We start from the raw sequence: 19,321 nt of genomic DNA on the forward strand, positions 1-19,321 counted from the left end.
AACGAGGAGGAGTTTCAAGGGGACCCCGGGGCGCTGCTAGAGATTGATGATGACGATGAGATTGAGCAGCGCTTTTCTCGGGCTTTAGCCGCCATTGAAGAAGTTGCTGGTGGTGGTGGTCATATTCAGCTTCGAAAGGTATGTACTAAATGTCATTGATCTTCATATGTTGTCACTCAAAGCGATTTCAATACTATAGGTTCTCCAGAGCACGCAAGGAGAGATCCAGGAGCTCCGCGATGAGTATCGCACTGTGAAGAAGCAAAATAATGTTCTTTACGCTCTACTTCCCGCGAACAAGAGGCGGGACTTCGACAGAGGTCTTTCCCTCGAGACCATCATTTATCAGTCAAAGTTCTTATCTCTTGGTCGCTTGTTCCCCCTTCTCATTCGCCCTTGGGTGAAAGAGGGTTCCATCCCGCCATCTCCTCTAGCCCGGGATGTTGACCCTGCTTCTCCTGACCGCTGGACGAATTCACAGTCCGAGGTCCTTGCTGCTATGGCTGATGTCTACAGGTTTCTTTCTGATGACCCTTTGCGTGATCTCATCGAACAGGATCCAGAATTAGGGACCGAGGTGAGTGCCAGCCCTCTTCGAGCAATCACCATTATCAACATCTTACTCAATTGCGCCCAAATAGTTTATTAAAGGTGTCAATCTAGCGCGTCGCGGATACATGGGCGAGCTGCGGAAGTATAGAAGCACCATTTTCCCCGGTCCGCTGACAGCCGAAAGGAAACAGCGTCTGCTCAAGAGATCCGTTAAATCGAAGAAGTACAGCCGATATGCGCCAGTCCTGTACCCAGACCCCGACGCTCTTCATGAGCCGGATTTCCTCAAGTCGATGCCTGTTGTTGATGTGCGTTCATTTGTTTCCCTACGTCGTTATTTACTGTCTGATTAATTCCCACTTAATAGACGCTGATCATTAAGCTCTTTGGCTTCAGCGGTTTGAGCATCCACTGCAAACCGAGGCCGAAGGGCAAGTCCAAAGGTGCCAGTGTCACCAAGATCACCCCGGAAATGGTTGCCACAGCAGCAATTGATGTAAGTTCATTGGTCATCCAGCATATACGCACACTAACGTTCTGACTGTGCTGAAAGGTTCGGTACCTGCTCACTGACGACCCGGAGTATGTCACTCCTGGCGCACCCTCTGGCATACCGTACGCTAGCGACAGGGACGAACTGCTGAAGCTTTTGTATACAGCAGACCCGAAGTGGGGGAACGACGTCATGGAGTTTTATGACTATCAGATCCTGGGTATTCCTCCGAAATCGACTAGTTCTGACACAGACAAGCAAGGAGGGGCCACTGCTGCTGACGAAGAGGACGAAGAGGTGGCATTCTTAGCCGGTCTCAACCAGCATTACAACGAGGCTGGTACATCTTCTCCCACTGATCCATCCACCGGTGATCCTGCCAGCGCAGAAGTCAATACCCTCGCACAACAAATCGGAGCACTTGGGCTATCTCCCCACCGCACTGGCCCCAACCTGGATCAAGAACCTGGTAATATCGCAGTTGATCCTGCACAAAGGCTTTCTTCTGCATCTTCTCGACGTACAAGTCAGCAGTACATGTCCGCTTCCCCGAAATCAATCTCGGCTGCAGCTCAGGTGGCAAACACTCCTCCGGTAAGCTCAGCTCCTGACTCGAGGATATCACTTGTTCACTTTGGTGCTCAGAGCTTGGGTGATCAGACTGATGACACCACCGACTCGGATGGTGGAGAAACCATCGAGGCTGTCAGCCATGTAGCCCAAGTGAAGGGGAGAGCACTTACACGGGCTCCTGCTCATGCACTCATTGGCTCTGCTGGTCCGGTTTCTCGATCGCAGTCGCTGTCCCATGTGAGTACTCTTACCACACCTAATCACAGCGGTCTCAAGCTATCACTAGGGCGCAATCAGCGCGAACACTGCGGCAGCTCAGGTTCAGGCAGCACGGGGAAGAGGTGCGGGAGCCGGTGCTCCTAAGATTCGTCGCTCGAATCGCAACAACTAGTAGCTATTGATTAGCTATCTTATCCTTGTTTAGAGCACCATCATATATTTCTACGCCGTTAATTGTTTGCCAACACGATCATATCTATGCTAGCTTTAAGTCGACATGAAGTACCAACTATGGGAAATATGACTTGGGCGCAATCGACTTGAGTTACTAACTTTCCTTCCCTCACGCGCCTTCCTCTCCTGTGATAGTATGTATAGGTCATAGGCTGACCAGTATCGACTCACATGCACGAGCAGGCCCAGCAACGCTCCTTCTCCAGCGACCTCGTCCCTTCCATCTTCAATACCCCTATCGCCTAGGAGTTTTAAAGTCCGATCAGCCCGCTATAATAATCAAATTTTCGAAGTCCGCACAGTCCATCCTTGACTTCTAACTACAACATTCAACCCTCCGACGTGTCACGACAGCGTCGACGTTGTCAGTGTCCGCTCGTTTTATCCTCGCCAGCACCACCCGTGACGCTCTCTCTACCCTCCTCCACCCCTTCAGACCCTTTTCTATATCCCAAGGTCTCCTCAACACCCTCGCCTGCTCCCGTCACCCGCTCCCCTCAACACCCTCGCCCGCTTCCCTCAACGCCCTCGCCCGCTTCCCTCAACGCCCTCGCCCGCTTCCCTCAACGCCCTCGACCGCTTCCCTCAACGCCCTCGCCCGCTCCCCTCAACGCCCTCGCCCGCTCCCCTCAACGCCCTCGCCCGCTCCCCTCATGTTCTCATCGACGTCCTGGGGCTTTCCATCACTCCTCATTGTCCTCTAATACTACTCGATGCCACTTTGCTGCTCAACCGCTCTCGCCACTTCCCAGCACCCGTACTCGTGCTCGGCAACCCCTCGTTCAGTGCTCTCAACGCCCCAATACCCTCAACATTATCCTTGTCCTCGCCCCACCCTCTGGCTCCTCCGCCAGTTGCTTATTCTGCTTGTCTGTTTTGTATGTAAGTCCCCATGCAAGTGCTCATCGTTCCTTTGTGCTTATTCGAACTCTATCCGAACCCTAGTCATTCTCTTCAGCTCCTCACGGAGTAAGTTTACCCTCCGCCCTTCGTTTCCACTGTCGTGACCCCCAGTACATTTTACGTAGTTGAAGGATATTGCTACAAACCGTGTACCTATAGTAGTTCAATATATATTGGTTTTTGGGCTATACTGCGTGGCGCGAAAGGGAAATTATTGGAATACAGCGTCTCAACGGGTGGGGCGAACGTCAATTCGGGGGCGGTGAGTGTCTTGACGCGTCAAGACGCATCTGGATGGGTTGAGTCGTCTGGATGCGTCTGGATGCGTCTGGATACTTCGGTTGGCGATCCGAACTATCCGGCTGGCATTTCGGCGACAGGCAAAGCGTCAGGATAGTTTACGTGCCGTCCAGACGGCACCCTAACGACCGTGGCGACGATCGTGACGATGCCGCTACCCGTTTTGACGCATTGCCGACGCGGCAAGAGTCAATACCCGTCCAGACCCGTCGGCACGCCTCTGAGAACTTTCCGACATTGTATAGCGGAAGACTCGGCGTCGCGGAGAATAAAACGAGCTTCTTCAGCCCCTTCGGCTTTCTGATGGCAAACGCAGCGGCGAGCATGCCGCCCCAGGAGTGGCCGAGGACGTTGTACCCTTCCTGTACGCCAAGGTGCTCGAGCAGGTTCTCGAGCTCAGCGATGAAGAGGTCGACGGTCCAAAAGCTCGCGCCTTCCGGTTGATCTTTGTGTAGGAGATGTGTGGAGTTCCCGCAGCCAAGTTGGTCGTAGGTGATTGTGGGCGTGGAGAGGCGCTGCTCGATGGGCTCGAGGAATAGGTGCGTGCCCCCCGGGCCGCCGTGAAGAAGTACAGTAGGCGTCTGCGCATGGATGTCGCCGTGGATTCTATACCATGTCTTGCAAGGAACGCCAGCATCCGGAACGTCAAGGCTGACCTCTCCCTGAGCCAAGGTGGCGGGGGTTGACATCGTGATTCCTAGGAGAACATTGGCTGATCAGTGTACATGCTTGTAAATTGTGCAAAGAGCGACGCACTATAGCAAGAAGTGGGATTAAAACAAAACTGCTCACAGAAGGTCAAACACTTGATAAGAGCCCTCATTGGCCTTATTTAATACTTGGAGCCATCACGAATTCTCAAGGAAAAGCCGCAGATGACCTGGTGAACTGCGTACGCCAGTGACGTTCACCTTGTGCTGCCCCTGAACGCGCAGCGCGCATGCGCAGCTGTTGCAATCGATGGAAGCAATGCGTCAAGAACGGGTTTTATACTGCCAATCTTGGAAATCCCCAGCTACCTCCAAGCCCGTTCGCAGTAAGGACCTGGCATCGAGCACGTTGACCACTCGCCGCACTTCGTGGAGCTTAGTAGTTCAACATCGTCTGTGTTACCGGCCCTATCGCCCAACGATGAGCAAAGCTTGGATGCAGAATAGTGGATCCACCTCACCCATGGATTCAGGCAAGAGAAGCCCTCGCTGGCTTTCCCCACTGTCTTATGGGTGAAGCGCACTTTCAGACTCGGACACAGAGGGAGTGCGATCGAATAGAGCAAAGAGTCACTGATGTGCGCCCTCAGATGTCGTATCCCATAGACCTGAACCATTAGCAAATCTGAGTACATGATGTTTAGGTGCACAAGGGTGCATGGCACCTCACGGATGTAAAACACAGAAGACCTTACAGATTAATTGGGATGCATCCTGGCCGGCTTCATTGGCGGGTTCAAACATCACTGTAGGTTCTGTGCGCGATTCTCCCTCGCCTAGATCTTTCTAGCTTCATAGTTGTGGATGGGCGTATAAGGCTTTAGACATGATTCAGTAAGATGGTTGCGAGCAAGTTGCGAGGTTCGATGGGGTTCGATACGCCACCTCTGGCTGCGGCTCGTGGGAAAGCAAAGCACAGCCACTGACACATGTCTGAAGCCAGGCACACAAGGCGGTCGTCGGTGTGTTCCCTTGACGTTTCTATGTTCAGAAGGGTGACAAGTTCACAAGTCCAGGGGCTGTAATGCAGGGCGCCGTGCGTGAGTTCTACACCCAACGGTTTCTTCAAGGTGCTTGTCCTGACTAACGTTGTGCACTGGTTAGATCCGCAGTATCACGAACGCATCAAGATTGACGTCGCCGCCGACCTGCTTTCACAAGGTTCCAGGGATGCCGACCACCATTCCTGGGCCCGGTCAACGCACTACATAGGATTCGTCCATGGATTTCTGACGGTTTCCACGGGGAGCGGGAACTCGGAATGAAACGATAACGGAGTGCTCCCGCGTGCTCCACGGGAAGTCGTCGCTTCATTTCCATCCTCGTCTGTCTCTGGACGATGCGAGAATCGACGTTCAAGGTTTCTGCGATGTAGCCCTCTACGTCATATGGTGTGTGGTCGAGCTAGAGGCGTTGATAAGAGCGCAGATCTACGTCAAGGTGGGTTCGAGCACTTCAACCTGAACAGAAAACGTGCTAACAATAGGCCAGGCTAAAAATAGTCGACGAATGCTGAGTCGTTTATTCTGAGAAATACCTGTGCCTGGCCCCAGATATATACAAACGCCTGCTCAATATTGCAGACTGCGGATAGGAGACTTGCCGAATATTCCGTGGTGGCGGCGGTGATTGCGCCTTTTTTTGACTGGCTTGTATTTTGGAATGCACCCCGAATAATTAATAAGGACAGCTGAGTGCTATTCTTCGCGTGCCAGATTTCCAAGCTAGTGGAGACGCGAGGATTCCACTTCGCTTTCTCTCTTTCTCATCTTCCTCCCTGCTTCCTCCACTCTCTTTAACCATGGCGGCCTCCGGTCAGCGTCGCCCATACCCTCAACTCGCCGATTCACCGTCAACAGCCAGTCTGCTCCAAAGCACAGAGACCAACCACCGAAGCCCAGAGGCTGCCTTTGCCCAAGGGCCTAGATATTCCAACACGCAGTCGTTCACGTCGTCGGGCTCTACTTCATGGGTATGCAGATACTTCACCATTTTCCACTCGCCGACTGATATGGTCTCGGGCTGTAGAACGGTTCGCCCACCAATCAAGGCGTCCTCGACCGACGCTCGTATCAAACCAATTCTGTATCAGAAAAGGTGCGCTCCGCAGCCCCCCCACAGCCCTTCACATATCCACGTTATCTAAGTCCCAACACGACCTAACCACGTTCCTCTTGTAGTTCTCTCTGCCCGCTGACCCTGCTGTATGGGGTTCGAATGTATCTCCCGACTTCCAGGAGCCTGATGATTGGATACATAACCCTGATCCCAAACGCGATCGAAAGAGCGACCGCGGCGGCAGTATCGTCAGCTATCGAGGTCTTACCAATCTCGGATGTCTCGTAGTCCTCGTCGTTGGACTCCTCGCGCTATTGTAAGCTACCACTGCGTCTGTTGGATACACATTTCTTACAATGACTAGCGCTGGATATCCTATCATTCATTACTTCACTACGAACCAATTATCAAACCTCGGGGGGTTCAACCTTGGTGGGATCAACGCGAGTGGACAGGTACGTGCTCATTCTCGGCCCGCATATACGCACATGGCTCAAACGTGCGACAGGTTCCGGAAATGATCGGCAACTATGGTCTCATCGACGCCGACACACCGAGTAGCGCTCACACATACAAGTCATTTGCGGACGGTAGCGAGTGGCAGCTCGTGTTCAGTGACGAGTTTGAGACACCAGGAAGAACGTTCTGGCCCGGTGACGATCCGTACTGGGAGGCAGTGGACTTGCACTACTGGCAGGTGGGTGATCTTGCGAGGCGAAGCATCTGACCATCGCTAACCAATGTATACTGCCCAGACGAACGATCTCGAGTGGTACTCCCCACAAGCTATCGTCACCAAGGACGGTTCACTCGAGATCACGATGTCAGAGAAAGAGATAAACAACCTCAACTACATGAGCGGTGCTCTCACGACGTGGAACAAGTTCTGTTTCACCGGTGGGATGATCTTGGTGAATGTCAGCCTCCCTGGGTCGAGTTCCGTCAGTGGTACGTCGTATCGGATCTTGTTATCGGTTTTGCCTCAAACACATAATCATAGGCATGTGGCCTGCTGTGTGGACTATGGGTAATTTAGGTGAGCTTGACAAATGATATTCGGATGCCGTATCTGATATTGCATAGGTCGAATGGGCTACGGTGCATCGCTCGACGGCCTGGTAAGCATTCTTCTCGCATGTCGCTAGTTATATGCACTAATGACCCACAGTGGCCGTACGTGTACGACTCCTGCGACGTCGGTACTGTGGCAAATCAAACATACAACGGCGGTCCTGCTGCCGCACTTAGCGGTGGTGATCCGAGTAATGGCGGCGCCCTATCCTACCTGGAGGGACAGCGGCTTTCGCGCTGTACGTGTCCCGGAGAGAGTCACCCTGGTCCCTATCACAGCGATGGAACATTTGTGGGACGCTCAGCTCCCGAAATCGATCTCTTTGAGGCGCAGGTGCGCTTATCTGTTATGGTTCTCACTTTTGCGGCAGATAATTTATGGGTGAATTAGGTGTCCGGAGGTGTGGACTCAGCCGGTTTATCACAGTCGGCGCAGTGGGCGGTAAGCGCCCTAATTGAGTGCATTCGATAGATGTCACTAACCCGGGGTGCCATTACAGCCGATGAACCATGAGTATATCTGGGACAATACGACTGGCAACTTTGACATCGCAGACTCGTCTGTTACTCAGCTGAACTCGTATGCTGGTGGTGTCTATCAGCAAGCGACGTCTGCTGTCACTAAAGCTAGTATGTCGTGTCATTTAGCCTGTAAGATGGTATGCTGACGATGGGTAGACCCGGATTGCTTCGACCAGAACACCGGATGTTATGAGGTTTATGGATACGAATACCAGCCAGGTTGGTTGTGTAATCGCCGCTTCGTCGCTAGAAAGCTAATCGCTTCTCTTCAGGATATAAGAATCAGAGCGGTGTATGTTCTTTATGTTCTTGATATGGCTGAACACTTGACTAATAACGCATATGTGTAGTACATCAGCTGGGTCGCCAACGGCGATGTCGCGTGGACCCTCGACGCAGGCGGGATGGTCGCTGACCCGGAGACAGAGATCAACGACCGGCCTATCCCCCAAGAGCCAATGGTAGGATTCTAATTTTCCTATCAGGCCTTCTTTGCAAACACTGACTCGTACCACTCGCTCAGTATATCATCGCTAACTTGGCCATGTCCGAGAACTTTGTTACGGTCGACGTCGCGAACCTAGTCTTTCCGACGACGATGCGAATTGACTGGGTGCGGGTGTACCAGCCGAAAAACGCTGTCAACATTGGGTGCGATCCGAAAGATTACCCGACGGCTGCATATATCCAACAGTGCGTTTGGACCTTTTCTATTTCTCATTGCCCGCGATCGCTTACATGGTGATTGTACGCGCAGGTATGCAGACGCATACAATAACCCTAACTTGACGACGTGGACGGGTGACACGTCGGCGGGCGGGTACGGCCAGACGGAGCCGAAGAATAGCTTCCTTGGCCAGTGTTAGGATACAGCTTCAGCCAGATTGAGCGCTTTCGAGCTTCGAGATGAGTGGGGACTTTCATGCATTGGACGATAGCATACCGTACAGAGTTTTGGACTGTCGAGGAGAGTTTTCTTGCTGTTGTTGCTGCTAGTTTGCTAGTGCTGAGTGCCGCTTTAGCTGTTTGCTCGCTGGGCGTTGTAAATACTGTACCGACTTTAATGATATCTTCTGCTGGAGTCTGCCTGCGGGTCGTCCCTTTGGTTGTTTTTCTGGATTTCCCCGTTCCAGCTAAAAGTCGAATCTGGCTTCTTCGGACCCAGATCTATCATTATACTAATTTTTCCCCACCTACGTTTCTTCCACCGAATATCCGAGACCAAGTTCAGTTTGCCTCTCTTTGTTGGATCAGTCAGGGTCCTTTGCATTTTCCCGTTACCGCTAGAGGTAACTGGGTTAGAGGGGCTTGCTAACGGCACGACAGATGGCTGGTCGATTGAAAAATTGAACGAGGTCATGTGACCTAACATGGTACAGCCTCTGGTCTTGTTTTGTGAGACATTTCCAAGACATTTCTCTTGTTATGGCGTCTTTGCGCTCGCACTGAACAACTACTGAACGTCATCTACGGCATACTGTACAGTCTCATTTTCCTATCTCCTGTCCTCAACCACCATGTTAGTTTTTGTTAACGGGACTGCAGCCTCTGCAGCTGACTCGGACCCATCCCTCTTTCAAAGTGTCATATCGAGTAATCTTGCGACATACTTAAGGATCGAGATAGTGCCTGTCGGCGCCATTTTGTGCGATAATGCTATTGATTTATCCGCAAACACCCTGCGTAGCAACACTGCCCCGTAAGTCATTTCGGATGTGGCGAGCCTTCACTTGCTTGCAGTTTCAATGGATGGCAATGCTTCAGAAGGTGACCTGCGCACCCAGTTGATTTTTACACAACCCATTATTGTTCTTGAGTGAGTGTATCTTAGTGACGTTTTGTCATGTCAACTTTTGGATGTGCATGCAGGGGAGTCGGCGTTGATTGATTCAAATTTCACGCCCGTGTGTGGCGTCTTCAGTTCTCAACAGCTGTCTAGGTTTTAATTCATAGGTATGTGTAAGATAGTAGATTCGGTATGGTTTAAATGTCTTGGTCCTTGTATTTAAATTTTAGTTTATTCAGTCTTCTTTGCTACGATGTACGTGTTCTGTTGGTGGCCGCGCCAGTGACTGGTGAACATTGTATGCCGTGACTTCAGACTCAACTCGCGTCCAAAGTTATGGAAAATATGCCTCGTCCACAGTTCATGGTCATAGAGAGCCTGAGCGCCATGATTTGATACTTATACCTCATTACTGACGTTTGCGTTCGACCTTGCCGAACGGAAAAAATAAATACAAATAGATCATATCTACGCCAAGCCAACACGTGGCTAACATGCAGCTTGGACTCAATCGGACTGTTAATTATAAGTCAATTTTTGGTAATTAATATTGACTACCTCCGTAACCGACTGAGTATCTTACCAGGCCATGAATCATCATTCCTGACTTATGCTATGACTGATCTATCTTATCAAACGTGGCGAGTATTCTCAGATGGTGTAGGTGGTTTATAAATACCCAGTTCCGTAGTAGACGAGGAGAATAGGTGATTACTTATGACTACGAGACCCAGACACGTGGACGCAGCTGCCTTTTGGGGATTTTTATTTTTAAAATTCGTGTTGGCAAGGTCGAACGCAAACGTCAGTAATTCATTGGCCGGTTTGAAAAAATCCGCGGTAACGGGCTTTGCCGTGCACTGGAGCGCGGCGTTACCCAATAATGCTTCTCTGCTCGAGTTATGTTGTCTCGCATGCATTCTCGTCCTTGCTCTCGTTGTAATCAGTACCGCTATAGTGTCTTGTGCATTGGCCATTCGCTCTTCTTGGATTAATTAAACCATCTCTGAGCTTGGAGTGCTCGGTTCTGTAGCCGTGCATCGTTGCTGCGCGAGGATGGGCTCTCAAAGGATCTGCTACGACTTGCGTTGTATAAGCTGCACTAAGTAAAACCATGAGACGCAATGGATGAGCTCCTGTCCCTCGTTATGATGAACCCTCATTTGCCGAAGTCGATGTGCCTTTGTTTTCTGGACGCGGAATACAAATTCATGCAGGATGACAGTGCAGGTACTAGGTACTAGGTATGCTAATAAGTAAGCAAACGCCGGCCTACTATGCCACGCATGCGAAACTCATTCACTGCATCAGTAGGCGCTTACTGTCCCGTCTCGTGCTCGATATCTTGAATGTTTGACACGTCCAGAGGCTCGCGACGCGACGCGTCTTAAGTGCGGTGAGTGCAGTCGGGTGAAACGAAAGACCTAGAAAGACCCAGCGCGCGCGCCGGTTTTGTTTAGGCCCGGCCGGTTTGAGAAAGTGCCAAGAGAAACAATATGCGTGTGAAAATTGGCTCACGCGTACCGCGTCGCGAGCTTAGCATTTCATCCTAACGTTTTGACCACATCCTTACGGACGACCTTTGTTTTGAAGCCATTGTGGGCATTTACTAGGTTGTTGGACTCCAGAGGAACCCTCTGGAAACGCCAAGTACTCGGAGATGAGCACGACTCCAGGTACGGGTTTCCACGAGCCTCAGTGACCAATCTTACAAATCGCTACTTAGGAAGTGGAGGATTCACCATCCCCGCTGACATGAGGGCGATGTTGAGTAAGCCTGAGGAGTACATCAGCTCTAAAAACGGTGGTGAGACTCTGAGGAAGATGTATCAAGCACGTAGGTTTGCGGGTTATTGTCACATCACTGGCGATTGTAGACCGTTTTGCTTTACAGAATCGACCAGCTTCAATCCCAACTTACTGTCTCACTTTGCGCTATCGTGCTATCTAGGAATAGCTGATGAAGTGAAGAAGGTATGATCTCGTCATTGATAGGTGCCGAGTCTGACTTTGCGCGTAGCTGGTGTCGAGCGGCGCGGCCCCCGATCTCACTGGTCACGAAACCGCGTTTCACATTGGCTACGTTGCGTTTGCAGTCCTTGGATCCCAGCGGGTCGTCAGTGGTCCGAAGAGCGCTCTTCATTACCTCGTTCTTGTTAGGTATCTACTGGAGTGCGGCGCCTCACCTGACATCCCTGACGTCTGTGGCTTGACGGCACTCTTCCACGCGTGCCAGCCCCGCAGAGAGCAACCGGGCCTCGTCGTTGCTTTACTCTAAGGAGGCGCTAACGTGAACTTCCGTAACCGCTACGGCGAGGTTCCCGTCCTATATGCTCTCCAGGGCCGAAACGTCGAGTTGCTCTCGCTCCTCATTGATCATGGCGCAGACCTGACTATGAAGGATGCCAACGGAGATAGCTTTGAGTCTCTCTACGTTCACCATGGTGCCAACCTGACGGCTGCCATCAGTCAGAAGATACGTAAGCTTACGGGGGAGGAAGGTCTCATGGAGGACAAGAACTGTGCTAACTGCCACAAACGCCGGGAGCGAATGAAGCAGTGTTCGGCGTGTCACACCACGATGTACTGCTCTACGGAATGTCAACGTGAGCTATCTACCACTACCCGTCGTAAACACTTGACCCATTCCCGACACCTTACAGAATCTCACTGGAAGGCGCACAAACCCAGCTGCAACCCGTTCTCCGGCAAGAACACAGTCACATTGAAGCTCACCTACATGCCAAAGAGCAACTATCTAGAAGCCGTCACGGTGTCGTCAGCCGACGTCACTCAGCGACTCTTTGGTGGTGTGCCGGACGACGGTTCCAAACTCAAGGAGTCGGTCGTCAAGAGCACTCGCGAGGCCTCCAATAAGGGAATGGTCATCAAGATTCAGGCGCCTGTAGACACGGACACGGGCGCAATGCTCATATATAACAAGAAGCGGGACTTCCAGTGCTTCCTTCACAGGGAGAGCTGCCCGGCGGCGTACGACGAGGTGCTCAAGGTGATCCGCGCGCATGGACCCGGGCGTCCGCGTGGTTTGAAGGCGTACTTTGCGTCTTACCTTAAAAGCAAGGACGAGCTCGTTGTCAAGGCCTCTGAAGTTCTCGCCGAACAGCCGTTTTAGACGTGCTTGTATATTTTTGCTAATGGCTATTTGACTTTGCTTTTTTGTACATACCCGTATTCCTAATGTGCTTTACCATATTACGAGCATAAACCGCACCCGCTAATCAATTGATAATTCCTTTGAGAGGTTTCTTGAGATGCATCATGTTCAAGTTGAGTGGTGCCGGTAAACTTTGGCCAAGACTTTGGCCATATGCTTGCAGACATCGGCTCTGGTAATCCGACGATATTCTGGACGGATTCGATTGAGGGTGCAAGACACAGAGGGCTCAAGGAGAATGAGCGCGAGGGAGCTTGCCAAGATAAGGTCCAAGTTTATATGCCGACAGACATTCCGTCAAAAGGCTCGAGTGGGATAGTGTCAGGAGATGTCTAGGTTATTTCTATCTGTGAGGTGAGAGTCACGGTGCAAGGTGGTCGAGGTGATGCAGTCACGGCGCAGCGCGCAAGCTCAAGAGGGAATCCGAAACATCCACGTGGGAATTTGGACAAAGTTCGCGAAACGCTCACCTGCCCACCCGCGCGTGTTGCGCGCAGCTTTGCTTCTACCCTCTCAGTCACTCTTATCACCCAGACGCCCGCCCTTGTATCAGCAGAGATTACCAGAACTCTTTAACTAAAGCTCTCAAGTTACAGTCTCAAGATGAGTAGGACGCCAGGTAAGGTCCCAAGTATATGCGCCTTCAAATCCCAAATTCATGAAGAGGCAACGCTTAGGGAGCGGAGGCTTCAGCATCCCAGCTAACATGAAGGCACTTCTTGATCAGACACTGGAGTTCATTAATTCTGACAATGGAGGCGATATTTTGAGGATCATGTATCAAGATGGTGAGTGTCAAACCTTTTCCAAGTTGCCGGCGTGCATCATTTGTTCCCTAGTGTCGGCGCATTTTAGTGCCAAGCTTCTCTCGAATTTTGTACTTGCATGCTACCTCGGATCAATTAATGAAGTGAAGAAGGTATGATACCAATCCCCTCACTTTCGATTCTAAACGCGAATATTCGTTGAATATAGTTGGTCACGAGCGGCGCAGCTCCTGACCTCACCGGACATGAAACTGGTTTACGGCTTGGCTACCTCGCATTAACTGTCCTGGGTGCTTCACGGGTAATCAGTGGTCCAAAGGAGAGTCTGCAGCATTTCGCAGTAGTACGATACCTGCTTGAATGCGGCGCACCCCCGGATGTGCCTGATATCTGCGGGCTGACCGCGCTGTTTCATGCATGCACGCCTCCAAACGAGCTACCTGGTCTCGCGATGGCTCTGCTTCAGGGAGGCGCTAACCCAAACCATCGCAACCGCTACGGAGAAACTGCTATATTCTTCCCGCTTCAGGGTGAGAACACCCGGATCATGTCGATTCTGATCAAAAACGGCGCAGATATGACTCTTCCGGATGCTAATGGCGACACCCCTGACAAACTCTACGTCAATAGTGGCGCAAAAATGACGGCTGCTGTGAGGAAGGCGAAGCGTGAGCTAGTGGGAGAGCAAGCTCCCCTGGATGATCGTAAATGTGCTAGCTGCCACAAGCGGGCCGACGATATGAAAAGGTGCTCACGTTGTCAGACCGTCTTGTATTGCTCTACGGATTGTCAAGGTGAGCTGTTGGCCTCTTGACACTTGTCCATGATTCGAGGGTCTAATATAATCGATGTCGTCCATAGTCTCTCACTGGCAGACTCACAAAGTCGAATGCCAGTCGTTCTCTGGGGAAAATACGGTCACCTTGAAGCCTACGTATATGGATGGAGGCCACGCATTTACAATGTCAACCTCCGACATCGTCCGACGTGCTATGGGCACCGCCAGGGATGCTGGGGCCAAATTTGATGTGCCATTCGCCAGCACACGAGGCGCATCGGAGAAGAGCATGGTAATTAAGGTCCAGTCCAATCTTGGACAGGGACCCCTCCTTGTCTACAATAAGAAAAGGGACTTGAACTGCTATATCCACCGATCCGATAATCCACGCGGCTATGACGAAATCGTCAAAGTCATCCGCGCCAAGGGACCTATGGGACTCAAGGCGTACTTCGCGGCTCAGCTAAAAAGCAAAGACGAATTAGTTATCAAGATTTCTGAGGTTCTTGCGGAGCAGCCTTTCTAGATGTCGGGTGCTTCATGGGTCCTCCAGCTTGCCTCCAGCGGTTGTTTTTTTTTACATTGGGGTTTCGCTTTCTATGTGTGCCATTACTTCAATGGCTGCTTTTCTTTACTAGCCTTCTGCGAAGGCTCTTGTTAATCGTCGTAAATTAACATCATTGTAATATCATATGTTTTACCGGGCTTATATCGAACTTGCCCGGGGATGTTCCTGCTGGTTTAGACGGAACGACTCCATTTGTGTAGTGAAGAGTTCAGGGGCTTTCCTCGATTGTCTGTTTGTTTTCGCCAAACAAATATGGCTGTCAGACGCGGCCCTTTGCTCTCGCTTAAAATTTGCGTCTGGACGCGTACATAAGTCCACCCCCTTTCCACTCCTCGCCTCTTGAGCCTCTTTTCTTTCGTCCTTTCCTCTCATTTGCCTTCTACTCAACCACTTCATCTTCACTATGTCTGCCATTCGTGCTCTCAACCGCCTTCCCCTTGCTCGCCTCTCCGCTGTTGCTCGCCCTGCGCGCGCTGCCCCCTTCCGTGCTGCGTTCCCTCGCAGCCTCGGCGTCAGCAGCCTCGCTATGAGGGGTTTCGCAAGCTCGGCTCGTCGTGGCTGTACGTGCTCAGTTCGTTTAACCCTTACCTTGTGCCACCTTTCTTTCTGTTTTGGTTTCAACGTGCTGCATGCATCCAATCGCAAGAAGCCTACACAATGACCAATTGAACTAAAATGCATGGCATGCTTAGCCAGCGGGTTGCCGCTGGGCACTGCCGACCTGTTCAGACGTCTGACAAGACATTTTTTCTCGTGTCCTTGATTCTCGCTTCATCTTCTCTTCGGTTTCACCATCAAGCCCCTGACACGTATGCCCTTGATCCTGCAGCGGACACCCTCCTTGCTCAAAAGCTCGCTGATGAACTCAAGTTCGAGCGCGGCGCGATCGCCGAGGCAGAGGACACTCCAGAGTTCCTCACGAAGTTCAAGACTGAGAGCGGCTGGTCTGTTGAGGATGTCGCGGGCAATGATGAGGTTACCCTGACGCGTCAGCATGACGGCGAGACGTGCGTTATCCCTGTTATTGTCTCCATATGCAACGAATTAACCCGTTTATCAGTCTCCGTCTCATGTTCTCCATTGCCGACATCCAGCAAGCCGAGACCCCCGAAGAGATGGACGAGGAGATGGGCGACGCCCCCACGCCCGCCGTTGCCTTCCCCATCCGTGCCTCGCTCGCGGTGACGAAGAAGAATGCTCAAGGCTCGCTCAACATCGATACCGTCTGCCAGCAGGGCACCTTCCTGATTGACAACATCTCTTTCTACCCCGACGGCAAGCTCGGTACGGATCTCACCGCCGAGGCTGACTGGCGTCGCCGTGGCCTGTACATTGGCCCCAGCTTCGACACGCTCGACGCTGGTGTGCAGGAGGAGGTCGAGAAGTGGCTCGCGGCGCGCGGCGTTGATGAGACCATGGCCTCGTTTATTCCTGAGTATGCCGAGTTCAAGGAGCAAAAGGTTCGTCGAGTGTTTCCGATGAATGACGTTCGTGCTCACACGTTTATGTAGGAGTACGTCCAGTGGCTGGATAATGTCAAGAAATTTATTGAGGCCTAAGCGCATACATGCCTCTGACGTTGTCCTGATGCTCGCTTGCTTTGATTCACCATGTTTTGCTTTTATCAATACGTAGACTATACACATATGCTTTGTTTATTGACATACACCCCCCTCACTCGGTATAATGACATTAATGATCCACAATCCTCTTTGTAGAACATCGACCTAGCAGCCTTGGCTGTGGTATTGCGCTAGCTACCACCAGCGCGCATAAGTGCTCCCGCTTGTCGCTTGTCCTTCGTTACTCTAAGTCAGAATGAGGGATAGCTAGATTATTGGGCCATGACAGACCGTGAATGCATGACGGGTTATCTTGCGCGCCATCTTCCTATCACAATCACCTTGGATAATCCTATAGCTAGCAAGGTTAACTGTGCACTAAACTTGGCGTATCATGTGCACGCCACCTCATCTTAAGCTTAAACTCCGGTGCTTATTATAGGTTGCTCCCAGAATCCGCCCCCTCGCACATCGCTCCCATATACCACAAGCTGTGTGCTTTACTCAGACCCTCTGACAAGCAACAACGTCAAATGTCAGAGGATAGACCCGCTCTTTTCTGCGAAGAGATCCCAGAACCAACTCCCTATGTAAGATTTGGTGGCGAGAACCTCCCAGATAACTTCAAACTTCCCGATATAGTTCTCGTCCGCCAAGATGCTCTCAGTGGTACGCTCATCTATACTCGAAAGTCGTCACTAACGATTTAGCTACGAAACTTCAGCGAGTAAATGCGTAGAGTCTGATGATTTCCTCGACTTCAGAAACAAGAATGTACAAGGCATGGAACAAGACGGCACCCTTCTCGGGAGATTGCATCTGGGACTTGCATACCAGAATCGTTTTAACAATCTATTCCGATTTGCTGGCTACTGTCGTCCCGACACTGGTGGGTTACCCATACGATGTCTTGCTGTTTATGTTTCTCATCAGCTCCCTCCATATACCCCTCAGTCCCGCTCGACATCCTGCCGCAGTGTATGTGGGCCCTGCGATGGCTATCTCAGGCAGCTGAGGAGGCGTCGGAGGGACAACTCAGGGGCTGCAAAAATCTACTTCCCAAACAAACAGGCGCTTTGCTTGGGCTAGCCCGTTATGGTCTGGTGAGTGATGTGATGTGCCGTCGCGGGATCCTTGATATCAATCCCGTATGCTCATTCAGATTGTGAACTGTGAAGATAAATTGATCAAGCACTTATTGTAACTTGTTTCTTCAATATCCACGGCTTCAGCATGCTTACTGTGGCTTAAGGGGTGCTCCAGTGGATCGACCAAAAGAGTCACTAGTGCACTTTCAGAGAATGTTCGATTTCCATCTACGATATGGGCGCAAAGATACGACTAACTTCGACATGTTATCTCATGATCCGTGAGCATTTCTTGAAGCTTTTGTATCTGTTCTATGTTAATTATTATGAGAAACAGGGATACATATGCAGAACACGGCGTGGCCCTCGCTCGCACGCTCGAGAACGATGAAGAGGCTGAGTGCGTACTGCGGAAAACCTTGGCCGCCTTTGAGAAGCCAGGGGACCAAGCGCCACGCACACTCTACGCTATCACATGCCGTGTATATCTTGCACGTGTTCTCCGTCGTCGCGGAGTTGGGGGCGATGCAGAGTCACAATATCTGTTTGTATTGTCTTCTACTTACACCTGTTTAACTCGACGTCTAAGCCTGTTTATTATAGCGAGGCGCATGTCGCCAAGTGGCTCAAGAAAAACCGCTTTCAGTTTTCAGCTTCCGAGCTGAGAGACCTGTTTGGCACCTCTGATACGGATTCCAGTACAGATCCAATTCTGCTGGCTATTGGCGGAGTTGAAGCATTGAAACGCCGTGGACTGTCGTTCAAGTCTCTCCAGCGAACGACGCGAAGATGCCAGCAGTGTTCCAAAGGAGATCCGGCAGTAAAGCTTTTTCAGTGTTCCAAATGCAGATACACATTTTACTGGTTTGTCATTTTATTATCACCTGAAGAGTCATCCGGCTTATTTGAACAGTTCTAAAGCATGTCAAAGGGGGCATTGGCCTCTACACAAGTGAGTCGATCATGACCTTTTGTTAGGTGCAATTTGAACAAGTTTTACTCAGGCAATTTTGCGCGTACGTCGACGTTCTTCTTTGGTTTGATAAGCAGTATATTTTGATTCTATCACAGAGAACATACCCAAACTCTCATGCTTGCCGACCAGCTAAAGGCTTCCGGTGATATAGAGAATAGCCAATTAATGTCGGACTGGATTACGTGGCGCAACATGGAGTTCCCTGGAGAAATGAAATCCGCCCGAGTCAACGCTTTGAAACTTCGTCGAGATCCAAGCCGCGGGCGTAGTCATATTATCATGACTGAGGTTCGCCGAGTTGCGAGCAGTAAGCACCCGGCACGGCGCTTCGAAGCTGTCAAGATGGGTGTTTTTTGTCTGGCAGATGTGAAGCGAGACAGACCCCTTACTGGGCCTAGTGGAGAAGAAATTGAGCAGATGATGGACGAGATGCTAAAGGAATATGACCACGGTAGGGGACCGGCGAAGTATTCTTACCCCTGGTTCGAGATGTACTTTTCGGCTGACAACAGAATCCCATCAACATTGACCATATGTGCGTAACAGTCTATGATCACGAGTGTTTACTAACACTATATGATGTAGCGGTCATAACCATTACTGAGCTAAGGGAGATTCCATACGATCCAGACTGGCGTAAACATGCAAACTACACAGGCGTTGTGCCACAACCACTCAGCGTTCTCAACTGGCGTGCGACAGATGCGGAGAACGACATTGAATGTTAAGGAGTTTGGGGGGGGAGGGGGGGAAGCGAGTAAGTCCGGGTCATTTTAGTTTTCGCATCCCGTTCCCTGGTATGATCTGGATGGCTTGTAGTAACGGATGCGCCGTGTTCGCCTCTCAGATTAACTGTGACGCCGGAGCCTGCTTGAATGCAACTTGAAAGCGCTGCTTCAAGTTGTACGCTGCCCATGACGATGTAGTCTCACAGCCGCCCGTGCCACGGATTGAATACACATCTTGAGCGCATTCATACGCGAAAT

The 19,321-nt window shown here is 51.1% G+C and overlaps 8 protein-coding genes across 8 annotated transcripts; 7 read left to right on the forward strand and 1 right to left on the reverse strand.

The window, feature by feature from the left end:
• Positions 1-6: 6 nt before the first annotated feature.
• CONPUDRAFT_156276 (uncharacterized protein) lies at positions 7-2,775 on the forward strand (the record flags this gene model as incomplete). Its single annotated transcript, XM_007773151.1, has 8 exons — positions 7-138; positions 200-577; positions 642-860; positions 920-1,048; positions 1,106-1,639; positions 1,691-1,855; positions 1,905-1,959; positions 2,426-2,775. Coding segments are annotated over 8 exons (1,962 nt in total), but the record flags the coding sequence as incomplete, so codon positions are not given.
• A 313-nt stretch (positions 2,776-3,088) lies between these two features.
• CONPUDRAFT_167321 (alpha beta-hydrolase) lies at positions 3,089-3,963 on the reverse strand (the record flags this gene model as incomplete). Its single annotated transcript, XM_007773152.1, has 1 exon — positions 3,089-3,963. The coding sequence occupies one exon, from the start codon at positions 3,961-3,963 to the stop codon at positions 3,373-3,375; it is 591 nt and encodes a 196-aa protein (XP_007771342.1). The 3' UTR covers positions 3,089-3,372.
• A 280-nt stretch (positions 3,964-4,243) lies between these two features.
• On the forward strand, positions 4,244-4,545 carry CONPUDRAFT_91763 (uncharacterized protein; the record flags this gene model as incomplete). The annotated part of the gene is made up of 2 exons (XM_007773153.1): positions 4,244-4,380; positions 4,458-4,545. 2 exons carry the CDS (start codon positions 4,244-4,246, stop codon positions 4,543-4,545), a joined length of 225 nt encoding a protein of 74 aa, XP_007771343.1.
• Positions 4,546-5,574: 1,029 nt separating this feature from the next.
• On the forward strand, positions 5,575-8,824 carry CONPUDRAFT_167322 (glycoside hydrolase family 16 protein). The gene is made up of 16 exons (XM_007773154.1): positions 5,575-5,956; positions 6,013-6,081; positions 6,165-6,358; positions 6,407-6,497; positions 6,551-6,739; positions 6,798-6,990; positions 7,043-7,078; positions 7,126-7,160; positions 7,211-7,447; positions 7,505-7,555; positions 7,614-7,743; positions 7,792-7,854; positions 7,908-7,927; positions 7,986-8,096; positions 8,159-8,328; positions 8,393-8,824. Exons 1-16 carry the CDS (start codon positions 5,786-5,788, stop codon positions 8,499-8,501), a joined length of 1,869 nt encoding a protein of 622 aa, XP_007771344.1. The 5' UTR covers positions 5,575-5,785; the 3' UTR covers positions 8,502-8,824.
• A 2,257-nt stretch (positions 8,825-11,081) lies between these two features.
• Positions 11,082-12,631, forward strand: CONPUDRAFT_167323 (uncharacterized protein; the record flags this gene model as incomplete). Its single annotated transcript, XM_007773155.1, has 6 exons — positions 11,082-11,097; positions 11,148-11,258; positions 11,316-11,395; positions 11,442-11,621; positions 11,739-12,027; positions 12,085-12,631. 6 exons carry the CDS (start codon positions 11,082-11,084, stop codon positions 12,552-12,554), a joined length of 1,146 nt encoding a protein of 381 aa, XP_007771345.1. The 3' UTR covers positions 12,555-12,631.
• A 536-nt stretch (positions 12,632-13,167) lies between these two features.
• On the forward strand, positions 13,168-14,718 carry CONPUDRAFT_145577 (ankyrin). The gene is made up of 5 exons (XM_007773156.1): positions 13,168-13,215; positions 13,274-13,384; positions 13,436-13,515; positions 13,572-14,157; positions 14,225-14,718. The coding sequence occupies exons 1-5, from the start codon at positions 13,200-13,202 to the stop codon at positions 14,665-14,667; spliced, it is 1,236 nt and encodes a 411-aa protein (XP_007771346.1). The 5' UTR covers positions 13,168-13,199; the 3' UTR covers positions 14,668-14,718.
• Positions 14,719-15,027: 309 nt separating this feature from the next.
• CONPUDRAFT_108092 (mitochondrial glyco protein) lies at positions 15,028-16,413 on the forward strand. The gene is made up of 4 exons (XM_007773157.1): positions 15,028-15,269; positions 15,539-15,716; positions 15,770-16,169; positions 16,221-16,413. Exons 1-4 carry the CDS (start codon positions 15,113-15,115, stop codon positions 16,266-16,268), a joined length of 783 nt encoding a protein of 260 aa, XP_007771347.1. The 5' UTR covers positions 15,028-15,112; the 3' UTR covers positions 16,269-16,413.
• Positions 16,414-16,843: 430 nt separating this feature from the next.
• Positions 16,844-19,103, forward strand: CONPUDRAFT_138627 (uncharacterized protein). Its single transcript, XM_007773158.1, has 11 exons — positions 16,844-16,940; positions 16,996-17,160; positions 17,226-17,374; positions 17,434-17,471; positions 17,524-17,640; positions 17,697-17,903; positions 17,963-18,223; positions 18,273-18,311; positions 18,364-18,375; positions 18,431-18,870; positions 18,921-19,103. Exons 2-11 carry the CDS (start codon positions 17,055-17,057, stop codon positions 19,061-19,063), a joined length of 1,512 nt encoding a protein of 503 aa, XP_007771348.1. The 5' UTR covers positions 16,844-16,940; positions 16,996-17,054; the 3' UTR covers positions 19,064-19,103.
• Positions 19,104-19,321: the final 218 nt, after the last annotated feature.

Source organism: Coniophora puteana (genome assembly GCF_000271625.1).
Source record: "Coniophora puteana RWD-64-598 SS2 unplaced genomic scaffold CONPUscaffold_10, whole genome shotgun sequence".
Taxonomy (NCBI): domain Eukaryota; kingdom Fungi; phylum Basidiomycota; class Agaricomycetes; order Boletales; family Coniophoraceae; genus Coniophora; species Coniophora puteana.